Below are 14,350 nucleotides of genomic sequence, written 5' to 3'. Positions count from 1 at the left end.
AATGAATAAAGTCACACCCTGAAATTAAAATTCCGTCAAGAACTCCAATATTCCCTTTTATCAATTATTTGGAAGATTGTTGTAATCGAAAAAAAAAATCTGATTTCTTGGAGCTTAACTTGGTAGAACAAGGGCGGCCTTCCTTAGCCGAGTGGTTAGAGTCCACGACCACAAAGCAAAGTCATGCTCAAGGTAATTGGGTTCGATTCGTGGTCGGTCCAGGATCTTTTCATTATGGAAATTTCCTTGATTTCCTGAACATGGATTATCATCGTAGGGAGACACCATTCGACTATTATCGGCAATCAAATTTCAAACGCCAAATTCACAGTATTATTCTATCAAAACACGTCAATGAAAACATTCAGATGATTCTTTGTTCTGTCCGCTTCCCGCTGACAAGATTTCCGAGACTGAACAAACAATACCGCCAGAGATGTCATCAATTCAAATGAACATGCCTCGAAATGCGACTGGTTTGTAGCTGCCGAAGTGATTCACCAGCAGTTCTTATGGAAAAGTTGCCGAACAGAATGAGGCTGCCGACAATAGTCTCACTGACAAGAGATGCTCGCAGCGTTGTAAAAACGTTTTGGAAACGTTTTTACAACGCTGCGAGCATCTCTTGTCAGTGCATTTTAACAAGTCTGTAGGTGTGAATCGATAGAGGATTGAGCAACGCATAAACGTAAACAGCCGAACACGGAATTTATCTGCTGATGTCCGAGAAGAAAGAAAGAAGCGCGGCATCGGCTTAGACTGCCGAGAATACGTAAGTTCCTTTATCTGTCACACGATACACGAATGCGAAAATGGCAACTTTGGCAAAAAAAACTTGTATGTTAATAACAGTTGTCGAGTTCGTCTTTGAACCTATAGGTTGGAACTTATGAATCGTTTGAAACGGAACGGACCAAAATGTTTCTAGTTATTACTAACGATTGCCCAAAAAATCGAATTAACTATTGAACAATCCAGATTAACTAATTTCAAATATAAATTGACGCTTATATTGAGCTGTTCGGTAATCCAATCCGCATGGTTATTAAATTAATTAATTCATTACGCGTGGTAAAGATGAACAAGTTGTGGGTGAAATTATGAAAAAAATCCACGTGCTCGGCTGGGATTTGAACCCAGGACTCTTGTATGCTAGACGAGCGCTTTACCAACTAAGCTACCGAGCAACTTGGTGACCCAATAACTGAGTTGGTTACAAGTTTAGAATTCAAATCCCTACATACCACGCAGACCCCTTTCATAACCCATATCCATCCATCTTATGTTACTACACACGCGGGCAGAGTGGGTGCGATTTGTTTAGTGTTGAAACTGTTAGCCTATCGTACCTGTATCGCTTCCACAACAACTGTATTGTGGAAGAGTAAAGATGTGGGAAGGCTATCAACGTGTCGTAACACTCTAATAAAAATTGACGCTTATATTGAGCTGCTCGGTAATCCACCATCTAAGCTACCGAGCCACTTGGTGATCCAATAACTCAGTTGGTTACGAGTTTCGAATTCAAATCCCCACAGATCACACGGACCCTTTTCATACACGCGTGCAGAGCGAGTGCAATTTTTTTGTGTTGAATCTGTTTGCCTATCATTCTCACATCGCTTCCACAACAACTGTATTGAGGAAGTGTATAGATGGAGGAAGGCTATCAACGTGTCGTTTGAATTCAAATGACGACATGATTACTACAGAGAGGCAGTCACTCTTATATATAGTAACACATATATTGAGGTTTTCGGTAATCCTATTAGCATGGTTATTGAATCTATTAACTAATTACACGTGATAAAGATCGATAAATTATGGGTGGAATAATGAAAAAATAAAATCACAGCCAAGCAAGTGGATTTTTTTTCACAATTTCACACATAATTTATCCATTTTTACCACGCGTAATGAACATTTGTCAAGTTGAGCTCAGATGCCCATATGTCCCGCATGGTTGTGCTACTTTTCCCCGAATGTCTTTTCCCTGAATGTCGTTTCCCCGAAAGCCAGTTTCCCAAATATCCCGTTTCCCCGAATAGCTCACTTCCCCGAAAAGTTTTTGGCTTTCATATTTGTCATAACTTTATACATTTCAAGGGGGTGAACGTACTGGTCATCTGATATGCACCCTTCTTTATTTGATTGGCGGTTCTTACGAGTATTACCGTCCTCAGCACATTTGGCAACATGTAAAGAATGACTAAATACCAGGCAACAGTCAAGAATAACTAAATACCTACTTCTTTTGATTGCTTATCATTCTTTCTAATTCACCATCCTGTCACTGAAAACTATTATAGCACCTATTTGAATTGCTACACTTTTCGGGGAAACGGCTCATTCAGGGAAATGGCATTTGGGGAAACGGGTTATTCGAAAAACTGGCATTCGGGGAACCGACATTCGGGGAAAAGTAGCACAATCGTCCCGCATTAATATTCTACCGTGAATCGAATAGAACGTTATCAATCCTAACGGATCAAAGAGACTCATGACGACTCGCAATAATTCTACTTTTGTGGGAACGTGTTCTTCAGCCAGAATGTTTTGTAGACTTTCTCGAAGAATAGGTACAGTTGTCACTTGAAGGGATACAACTCATTCCTAGAACACATTCCTCATATTCTTTCATTCCTGCTGGAAACAGTTTCTTCATCGCCGTTGACTGGGATTCTACAGATTCAGCTATCTCTACTTTCAATGACAAGAAACTCCGAATTTCAAATCCACCTCTTGTATGATTTTTTTTTTTTCATTTCTCGGTCTATCGTCCCAAAACTGTCTAGATAGTCTTGAACGGCCAGCTCTGCAGAAAAAAATTTTTTTTTTTAAGTTCTTGAATTGCGTTCCTTTCAATGTGAAATTCTTGAACGGAGTTTTGAACTCACTAGACCCTAGAATATCTATATATTACTATACACTGAAGTACTGATTTCTTGCTTCTGTTGAGTATAAATCATTGACGCAAAAAATAGATAACTCATATTTTGAGGAAAAAAGATGCATATGAAAATATCGGAAGAACAACTGATAATAGTTCTGCCCGAAGAATTTCTGAAGTTACTCTCGAAAGGTTTTCTGTAGCACTCTTTGGCATGTTTCTTACGAACATCTTCAAAGTATTACTAATCTAAAAAATGTATAAGATTATGTTACAAAAAAACAATACAAATTATTATGAGCTGACAACTATTTTCCTCCTCCACAAGATCTTTTTTAACCTTTATTAGTATTATTTCAAACATTGCATTCGCTTCTTATATCTCGATGTTCCGTGTTAAGCAACACTATCAGCCTAATTTTATAAAACTAAATTAAGCTTTCGATAATATGTTTTTAACAGCATTTCATTTGCCCTAGCAGTTCAGATTTGTTATAGGTGAGTCGAATTCACCTCTTTATAAGAGAGAAAAAACTTAACCCAACTCAACATAAATATAACGCATAAAATGTGGCAATATAAAATTTCAACGGTTTTGTCTTAAATTATTAATAATTTTATTTGACATTTATTCCAATGTATCAATATCAAATATTCTATGTAACTCATTAGTACTAAACCAGAGAGAAAGCTTCAGAATAATTTTCAAAATCCTGAAAATTTGTTTGAAGATCAAAATAATGTTCTTAACACAAAATTTCGAATTTCTCTCAATAAGTGGATACAGACGATATTTCATCAATTTGTTACATTTGGCTTGAATGGGATTTTTTTAAGTTAATTTGTTATCTAGTATGAGCCCTAGTTACTTCAACAAGATCCTTAAACATTCCATTCAAACTTCCAAGTCAAAAATCTCTCGGATTTTGGCTTTTTTCTACGAGATTCACATTGTAAATATCTCCAAATGTTTCAAATAACTCTAATTAAGACAAATAAATTTTATAAGGTTTTCTCAATTCTAAGTGTGATGTTAATCTAATATTAGAATTCAACACAAGAAAACAAATGCATCACAGGAAATTGGCTTGTCTTGCATAACTTCTATTTATAACTCGCATTATTATTGGCACATATTTTTAAATTACTACTTCCCATTTTTTTTAATGTAGTCACATTTGATTTGAATATTTCATTCTAGCGGCGACGCCAAACTGATCGTTAAACTGAGCGCAGTAGATTTTTCAATCCTGTTGAAAAATGTCTACCGCATTTTGAACGTTCCATGCACCACATGTGCACATGACCAAGTGCAACCAAGCTTTACCGGGGATTTCCCAGCGCCAGCCAGCGCCGGCTCGCGAAGACAAAGAAACCAAACCAAAATCGATGATCACCCATCAGCGCACCCGAATTTGTTCCGATACATGCGTGTATGCCCACATAGAAATTACCGGCGATCATCTTCGTTCATGATCGTCACCCTAAGAACACCTCACTCTCACCGTAAAGCCAACAACAGTGAAAGAGTTGTAGGTTGATCCTCAAGCCTCCGGCCGAGATGCATTCGAATCGCGACCGAACGGTGCGAATTGGTGAAGGGGATCAAGGGGGGGGGCTCTGAATCATCTTCGCAGAGCGTTCGAACGCTATGACGCGATGCGGCACGATGAAGAAGATCAACTTGTCGATCGTGTGCGCGGGAGAGTTGCTCGGAGCCAACTGGAGCCGAGATGAGCGACAGGTCGTCGTGTTTCGGCTGATCGGCCGGCTACTGGGTCCGGCGGCCAATATGTCAACCTGCAAACTACTATAAAAGCGTGAAGATGCGAGATAATTGATATCAGTCTCGAATTTGCGTTTATCATAGCTTAACCTCAAGCCTAGTGCTCCGTCAGCCAAATAGCTTCAGCCAAAATGTTCAAACTGGTGAGTGACACTCGAAGTTCTTGTGCCGGTGAAGAATAGATTCTTGGTGACCTCTTCGTCCGTCCACTACAATGGACTTCTCAAAAGTTAAATGGTGTGCTTTGTGTTCTTGGAAGAAGTGGTGCATTCGCTTAGCGAAAAAAGAAACAAAAAGACAATGGACCCAGTTCTGAGTGGCGGCGCAAAACTGGAAGATAACGACGGCGCCTCGGTGTGGAATTGAATCTCCCATGACGAATTTCAGTAGTGCCAGTAGTGTCCAAATGCGTCCTCGATTTTTGCTCCAAACCGTCTTGTAGAAGCACCACCCCATAACAACGGCATAAGCAAAGTCAAGCGCGCCAACGCCATCTCTCGAAACAATGGAGCTCAACTTGGAAGCTAATCAAGTTTACCCAAATCACACACAACACCCCAAGTGTAGACCGTCGCACTATGGGATCATTTCCGAAAACTGAGATCAAAACTTCTAAGGGGTCTTAGATAACGTTTTCTGGTATCGGTGTATTTACAGAATATGTTCGGAAGGTTCTTCTACACTTTTATTGAATTCAATGATTGAAAGCTTAAATTGTCTTTAAAACAACACTTAAGTTCCCTAAATAATGATTCTGGCATCGCCGATATTATCAAGGACTCTTACTTTCGGATGCGCTTCCTTTTAAAAATGCATATATTCTTTTCAATCGTCGACGTTTCGGTCCACAGATCGGACCTTCTTCAGGGCTCGATATCGAAATAAGATATCAAATATTGATGTCGATATCGAAATGTATCAAATATCGAAATAATATCGAAACATACTGTTTTGATATTTTCCAATTTAAGCAAAGAAAAGTTTAAAAACTGATTTTGAGATTATCTTACCACCTTCCTATAATATATTTTTTTTCACAAAGGCAAAGCGTTGCTAAGAATTTAATATCTACAATTTTGTTAAAGACACTAACCCTCTAAAGTTTTTTAAGAGAAACACTTTTGCTGAAATTAACCTTGTGGCTTGAACTTTAAATAATTTGTTACAGAGATGTTAACTTTTGCATAAAGTCATCTAAATCCCCTTAGAGGTTTTGGCCATCTTTGCTTTTTCAAATGGTTCCATTATGCAGTCATTCAAGCTTCGGGTGACGGCGATGATTGTTTGCTATTAGAAGAGGGCGTTGTTGATTTTTTTTCCACTACTATCTGCTCGGTGGCGATGCTTTTCAAGTTGCCGCCACCGAAAAGTGGTGTTGGCCATGCCTTGGCAGCCAGCCACGAGGTTCAAGTGCTAAGTCTACTGATGACGATGGGAGAAAAAACATAAATTCAAAATCATTGTCGCGCCGCCAATAGACAGCGTGGCGAGACGATCGGTTTGTCGAATGAGGGTGGAGTTTGGGGCGAAAATAAACAAAAGAGCGCCGCTTGATTAGAAATTAGCGCCACTCGGGGAAGTGTCGAAATGGGGAGGGACGGTTGTGATTACTGTCGTAAAAGCTGGCGCAGAACATTGTAGCTGGAATTGGATATTTTGTATGGCTATTTTTTTATTACGGATTGCAGATATATGATGTCAGATTCTGTCAGATGTGATCTAGGTATTGAAATTGTAAGACTTTTATTCTTGATTCAATCAGATTATCGATTCCTTCCGTGACTCTCATTGGAGTCCCGTCAATGCCTTATTTTGAAATCTTTTCCAGGATATTCCTCAGTATCCTATCCAGGGTTGCTCTTGGTATTCTGTTTAAGAATATGAAATCCCATTGAAAAGTTATCGTCAAATACTTCTAAAGAATTCTTTGAAGTAATCTCCGGTACCTCCTTTGACATTTATTCAGAATCTACCGTAATCTACCGTCACACTCTAAATCAATCAATGAACTCTCTCGTGAGAGCAAACTCATTAGGGATTTGCTTCGCGAATCTCATGCAATTTCACTCAATCAAATTGTCAAAAATGATACAGTCATTAATCACGGTAAAACTAGTGGAAACCGAATATTATAGCTTACGTTAGAAATTACCACGCTCTGGAGAAATCCAGTGTTGTGAAAAACTCAAAATCCCATCAATCACGCTTGAGATTTTTCATGCGTGAGTTGTCTATCACGCAACTCAGCAGTCAAAAAATCACGGATGAGTTTGCTCATCTGTTTAATTCAATGCTTCGGTATTTCCTCAATTTTCTCGCATAAAGCCATGATGTCTTGTTAGTCTGGTACAATTATAATAATCATTTATGACGTGTACAACAACATTCGATTTTCACGAGTTTTTGACGGGTTTTATAAATGAATCATTACCGAATGCTTGAGTATGATTAAGTGATTTTGAATAAAAATCTCTAGCATGAAATTTGTGAAACTGATGTCTAATGTGTTTGCTCTCTCTGCAGAGCTCATTGATTAAGGCTTTAGAGTGAGTCTACTAACACTGAGGAAATTTGAGGCAATGAATCAAATAGATGAGCCAATTTATTCATGATTTTTTTGCTGCTGATTTGCTTGATTGACAACTCATGCTCATGCATGAAAAATCTCAATAATGAGTTATGAGAATATGAGCTTTTCACAACTCTGACTGTTAAAAGACTTTCCAAAACAATCCCATCAAGAAATTCTCTTTGAGTACTGATGAGAAATTCACAAGGAATTCCAGTCAAGCTTTCTTTTAAAGTCTTGTGAGAATATTTATTTGAATTTAATCTAAAACTTCCCTTAGAATTGCTTCTGAGATGCCCTATGGAATATCTCCAAGGCTTGCCATGAACTCCCGTCCAGAGAAACACCTTACAATCCATACTAGGACTTAGTTTCAACTCCTATGTGTCAGAATCAGGCATTGCAGAATTCGTTCTCATTTGATTCCGAAGCACGATCAAAGTAAGCGAAGAGAAACATCGCATCTGTATCGGACCATGATTAGCAATGTTTCGCAAGTTGTAACAAGCTTGGTAAACAGCAGCAGTGAAGGAGAGCCTCAATGAAAGAGCAATGATAACACTATTTTTTTCACTTGAGGTGTTTTACTCTTTTGGCATGATGAACAATCCTCGAACATCTGCTAGCAACAGCGTCCCCCAGGTTTGGAGCTTGCTTAATTGGGTTTTATCTCTCCGATGGAATCAGAGCTGTAGCAGTAGACGATGAAGAAACTCTCATGATGTGTAGCAGATCATGATTGTTACAAAGAGCGATAAGTGAAAGATTCTCTAAATTTTTGCCAGGATCCAATCCTAAAGTATAAATTAAACCATGAATAGGACATCACTTGAATCCCCATACTCGAATAGCTTTTCATCGAAGAGAAAAATCTCAAACATCCTATTCGATTACCTAAGATAACAACACAAGAATCTAGAAATCACATTTGTTAATGACTTCTCTTGGAATACTTTCGCGGTTTTCCTTCAAATCTCATTCAATAGCTCCATGTGAATCCATTCCAGAAAAGTCATAAGATTCTGCCTCGAGTATTCCATGAAATCTGCCCAAAACATTTCAGAAAATTTCGAACAGACTCCTTTGAAACTTTCAAGGAAATCCTGACTAAAGCTTGCCTTGGAGTCCCATCCAAAAATGTGTATGCTGAGAGTTTGGAGCTGGAGCAAACTGTGTTTGCATGTGTGCCGTGGCGCGCAAACCAAGACGCGTATCAAGCGTTATAACAAAGCTGTGAATCGAACGAAAAAATTAGTTCGCTTTTTTTTGGGTCACACTATAGACTGATTCATGGTGATCAAATGAACCGACTTTCGCCAAAAAAAAAACAGCCACGGATCACTTGTTCTATCGTGTGACCCGGATCTCTTGAACGGCTCGAATTCTTTTTGCGAATCTTTACTAAGAATCTTTCCCGATCTTTCTTTGAATTTCGTTCTGAATAAACGTATAATCTGCCCATAAAACTAATCCCTATAAACGCTCTAAGTTTCCTTCGGCATCTCTTCTGGCTCGTTCCTCAAAATTGTATCCACGGCTCGCCTAGTTATACCTAAGATTTCCCTTAGAAACTTTCCTTCTCGGACCTTTCTGAAATCCCCTTTTGAAAGTATCTTTGAGCCCCATTTCCCTAAGAACCTCTCCTTAGATTCCTGTCAAAAATAGCTAAATCTTTATTTGAACCCCTGTTTTTTGGACATCCAAAAGAATCCCGTGAAATCTGCTATTGGAATCTTATTAGAAACGTACCATAGGATTGCTTGAACGACGCCCTTTGGAAATCCTTCTGAGGCTTTCCTCGCAATCCTTGGGCTACCCACGCGACTCGGTTTGGAATTCCATTACGAAACCTTTAAACAAACCTATGCAATTCTATTCGAGATGTTCTTTGAAATCTCATCAAAGTTTTTTATTGAAATCCTCATTGTCATTTGCTTCCACTCTGGGAAAACTGTACGTAAATCTTAAAATTTCGCCTCAGAATATGATCTTTAGTTTTTATTGGACTCCAAAACTCCAATTGTAATCCTTTCCATGATTTTATTTTTAATCCATTTTCAATTCGACGTTTATAATTTACATGGACCTCTCTTGGAAACCCATTCAGAGTTTTCCTTGAATTCTTGTCTTTTCATGGAATTTTTCCTCAAATGATATAGTAATCTAGTGTCAGGCTTCTTCAGAAATCTGCTTTGAGGCGTAGACTAAAATCTCATCCTTCTCTGTCTAATATATTCGTAGACTATGAACGTATTAAGACGTTTCATAGGTATGCCATTTAAGATTCCCCATGAAAAAATGTTTGGAAATTTCATTTGTTTGTTTTCGAAAAAATGTTTCCCTAAATTTGGAGCTTCTTTTGAAACCATATTGAATACTTTTGATTTCCCATGTGTAACTTTCCCGGAATCCTGTCCTCACTTCATCTGAATTGTTTCTTAAAATCCGCTATGGGACTTCCCTTCAATCTCGTCTATAATTCCGTTAAGCACCCTATCCGGAATATTCCCCAGAATACCTTCCTGTACTTTCCTTGAAATCCTTTCTGTAACTTTCTAAAGACTGCTGTCTTTAACTTTACTTTGAACCGTTTTCGTGGCTTCAGCTGGAATCCGTTTCTTTTTAAAATTGGAGTACTGTTTTGAATTGTGCCTTAATACCCGGTTTGGGACTTTCCTTACAATCTCATCTATGGTTTTGGTAGACACCAAATCCGAAATATTCCTGAGAATACCTTCCTGTATTTTTATTTAAATCCCTTCTGCGACCTCCCTAAGAATCTTGTCCTAAATTTTTCCTCGGATATTTTTTTTTCATCTGCAAAACTCCTGTAACTTGTTTATGACCTCTTTGTTTAATACCATCTGGGTCCTTCTTTTAATTACTCGAACCTTATCCCAAACATGCGTAAAGTGAACATCGTTTCGAACACCGGTTTGACCAGACGTACATTTGTAGCTCGATTGCAACTGCGGTTCAAATTTTGGTACATCTTCGGTTACATCCGAGGTTGAGAACGATGGCACAAAACAGACAGACAAAAAAGTTGAAATCCACGCTTATCAATTTCTACTTATCGTGTCTTGTTGTATGATATAGTAAAATCCTTTGTTTTTTCATAAAGTTACCGCTAAGCGGTACCTAAAATATTGATCTGAGTTGATTTACTATAAATAAAAAATTTATTCAAACTTCCAGGGTCTTTTTCAAAGGTCGATTTGTACCAATAAGTTTTATATATGATCGTAGAAAATTATTCGCGTGGATTTGCAACCGTTCGCTGTCTATCTACTTTGTGCCATTGTTTGAATAAAGTTTGAACCGAAACCGGGTTTGGAGTGGTACACTGGTACAGAGACGAAGCGCGTTCGCAGTTTAACACTAGTTGCAAGGTTTAAACCAAAGTTGAACATCGGTTCTGTTCATGGGAAAACTGATACCAAGAATTTCTATTATTAGTGTCTTGGAGTTCCCTTAAAATTTCATTTAGGACTTCTTTACGCCACTTATTTCAGTCTACTGTTGGAATCACATATTTTGAATATTCTTGAAATCTCATCTAAGATTTTACTCGGAATCTATTCTAATGCTTCCCTTAAAAAACTGTATGGATTTTTCTATAGAACTTTTCCTTAAAATCTCCTTAGAGGCTTGGTTTAGAATCGCACCCTGCCTTCACTTGAAGCTCTATTCAAAATTTTCGCATGAAGGCCATTCTGGACCCCTTTCTAGATTGTGTTCAGATGTTACATTGGTATATATCTGCAATTTTTCATGGAAATGTTTCTTAAAAACTATTTACAAAATCCTCTTCGACGTTTTCCTTGGAATTTCTAACCTACTGTTTGAAATCACTTTCGAGTCTTCTTATTTCCGTCTTTGAAACTTAGTTCATATTCTTCCTTGTTATGTTGTCAAGAACCTCCCTTGGAATGCCTACCAATAATGGTCTTTGAGCCTTATACGAGGCTTGTCTTACAATCTTGTCAGGTATTTCTTTTGGAAGCTCGTATGTGTCTTCCCCAAGAGTTACTTGTGAGACTTCCCCAAACTTTATACTCTGTATTTTGCTTGAAATCTGAGACATTTTCAGGGTTTGGCGACCTGTACTTTAATTTAGTTTTACTTGCAATTGTCTTGAGCTTTCTCTTGGAATGCTATCAAGAAATATTTCTGCATTGTCGCGTTAGGCTAAGCAAAACTCAACCAATATTAATCGTTTTACTAAAAAAATCTGTAATTTTTGAGAATAAATCTGAATCAGATTTTTGATAATCATATACTCAGACTCTGTATCAATCCTATATGTTTCTCTCTTTTTCTACCAGGTTGTCATCTCCGCCGTGCTCGCGCTAGCCGCCGCCCAAAACCCACAAGACGCTCAAGCCCAGGTCCTTGCTCAAGATTCCGTCGTGAACCCCGATGGCTCCTACCAGTACCGGTACGAAACGAGCAACGGCATCTCGGCCCAGGAAAGCGGCGTCGGCGGACAATCGGCCCAGGGAAGCTACTCGTACACCGGCGAAGACGGCGTCCAGTACACCGTGAACTACGTCGCCGACGAGAACGGCTTCCAGCCACAGGGAGCCCATCTGCCCGTGGACCAGCCCGCTCCGGAACACGTCCTGCGCACCCTGGAGCTGATCCGCGCCAACCCACCACGTGATGACCCCAACTTCAGTCTGGACGCTTTGAATGCTGCCATTGCCCGGCTGAGCGGAAAGAAATAAGCTGCGGACGAACGAACGAACAGAGATCGGACCCTGACCAATACTCCTCCAATACAATACCAATACCCCAAATAGGATTACAATATGACGTAGCGCCATATCTGTTGTAAATAGTTTTACATTGGACACCTTAACCTTTGTGTTTTTTCTTGCGTCTCGCACAACCTAATTGTATTTTACGATTTTTGTTTACGTACTTACGAGTTCAGGTCAAAACTGGACCAATTCCGTGCACATTTTATTGAAAAAAATGGGCCCACCTTAAGAGAGGGAAGGAGAGCAAACAACATCGAGAGTGCTGTAATTTGTATTTAGCGGTAACCTATTTTGTACATATCGAAGGAACGTGTCATCGTTATAGTCGTGGAATAAAAGTGAAACTGGAAAGTTTTGATCGAAACTGGTTGTCTGTTAATGATACGATTTCTATATCACAAAATCCAAATCAATTTATAAATCAAAGAATCCCTATTAGGTATTGCAAAATTTGCTCTCATTTGCAGGACTTGGAATGGTAATAGTAGCAGGCTTGAATTTCGCAAAAAACACGTGGCTTCTCTCACTACAGTAGTTCAAAATTATGAATCTCATCAAGTAGCTTATGGTGAGTAGAGTAAGGTGGGACAAAAGTTCGACCTTAGTGGTAAAATCAATGTTTCCAGGAAAATAACAGCTGATGGAACAAAACAAATACCATACAGCGAACCATCAACATATTGGCTGTAACTTTGCTGAACAAACTTGTGTCAAACTATTTACCCATTTTTAGTTATAACTGTTTCAAAATTGATTGTCTTAAACGAACTTTTGCCCCACCGGTGGGGCAAAAGTTCGAATCTAGTGTGGGGCAAAAGTTCGTTGGCTAAAACACAAAATATCAATACTTTTATGCCAGGCATACGTTATACCAGTCGTAATCTTACGTTTGCCGAAAAATACACACTAAATTTTCATCAAAAAATGCCCAAAACAGGGTCAATTGTACTACACCCAAAAAAAAGCAGTTTTTCGCAAAACAAAGTGAAAATGTTAAATTTTTGTGACATTTTTCGCACGATCAGGCAAATTTCGCTAAATTTGAAGATAATATGTAGATTTCAGGAAATTTGAAAAATTTTCCATGGGTTTATACATGGGTCGAACTTTTGCCCCGCAGATTCGAACTTTTGCCCCGCTATGGGCCAAAAATTGATTCCAACTATTTATGGAAAAACTAATACACGTCAAAGCATCCTTATGATAGGCCTATAAACGCCTTTACATAAAAAGTTGAATAATATTTTATCTTCATTTGGTTACATGCATCGAAAGTTTGACCAAATATTACAATATTTACGTCGAAAAACAACAAAAAGCCATAACTTTTCCAAATCTCAATCGATTTTTATGATATTTGGAGTGAAAGTCTCTTACTTGAACCACCATGACACTTCTAAGTTTTGATTTGATTTGAGCTAGAAATCTTAAAAAGAAACTCTTGCCCCACTCGAACTTTTGCCCCACTTTACTCTACATGAATTTTCTAAATCAGTAGTGTCATTGAAAGCTGTACCGTTTTGATTCATATTACGGACACTTAAGGCCTCAGTGGAGTATAACCCAGCTTAGACCATACAAAATAAATCATTCTGTATGTTTTTTTAGCGTTATCGAGCGTCGGAAGCCCTTAACTTTCGGATGGTGGATAAAGAATACGCTTCAGCAACTTGAATTATTTTGAATAAATCAAAACGTATGGCCTTTTCCTGATTCTTATTCCGGACGCTCCCTCACTTTTGCCTCATACTCCGGACACTTTGATTCGAATTACGGACAGTTCATGATAATCATTAATGGAACAGTCAAATCATCAATTGAAATCGTTCAACCACTTAAGAGACGTCTAAGGTAGTTGGGTGTTATAAATTTGCAATGATATTTATGGAAAAAACCTAAAAAAACGAGCCTCAAAAATGAGAACTTTTGGACGGCGAAAATTGAAACATTTCGTGTGAAATGTTTCCCATATAAAGGAGAGTGTCCGGAATTTGAAGCTGTCCGTAATATGAATCAAAACGGTAAATGCGGGAAAGAAATAGATCATTTTTCTACAGTAGTTTTGGGTTGCCCTTAGCAACGAGTGTTTTGCTATTTTCAAGGCATTTTGCCTATAGCAGCGATAGGCGTGAGTTTCACTGGCTTCTCTGACTGTGATTTGCTACGCTTGCCTACTGTAGGGGAAAAGCGCCAATTTTCGATCTATTCATACGATTTTGGCCTACTTTGTATAAAAATCCGAAAATTAGCACAGAATTGTAAGGTCAATAATTTGTACTTTTCCCCTAGTGTGAATCTCAGAACTTTTCAAAACTATGTTCATTTGATTTCAAAGTACG

General features: G+C 38.4%; 1 protein-coding gene and 1 non-coding gene across 2 annotated transcripts; one reads left to right on the top strand and one right to left on the bottom strand.

Moving 5' to 3' along the window:
- Positions 1-1,115: 1,115 nt before the first annotated feature.
- On the bottom strand, positions 1,116-1,187 carry Trnaa-agc. The gene has a single exon. It is a non-coding gene; the product is annotated as a tRNA-Ala (tRNA).
- Positions 1,188-4,684: 3,497 nt separating this feature from the next.
- Positions 4,685-12,375, top strand: LOC5570385 (cuticle protein CP14.6). The gene is made up of 2 exons (XM_001659055.2): positions 4,685-4,819; positions 11,574-12,375. The coding sequence occupies exons 1-2, from the start codon at positions 4,808-4,810 to the stop codon at positions 11,973-11,975; spliced, it is 414 nt and encodes a 137-aa protein (XP_001659105.1). The 5' UTR covers positions 4,685-4,807; the 3' UTR covers positions 11,976-12,375.
- Positions 12,376-14,350: the final 1,975 nt, after the last annotated feature.

The sequence above is a fragment of the Aedes aegypti genome, chromosome 2 (genome assembly GCF_002204515.2).
Source record: "Aedes aegypti strain LVP_AGWG chromosome 2, AaegL5.0 Primary Assembly, whole genome shotgun sequence".
Lineage (NCBI taxonomy): Eukaryota > Metazoa > Arthropoda > Insecta > Diptera > Culicidae > Aedes > Aedes aegypti.
This window is presented reverse-complemented; position numbering and strand designations above follow the sequence as displayed.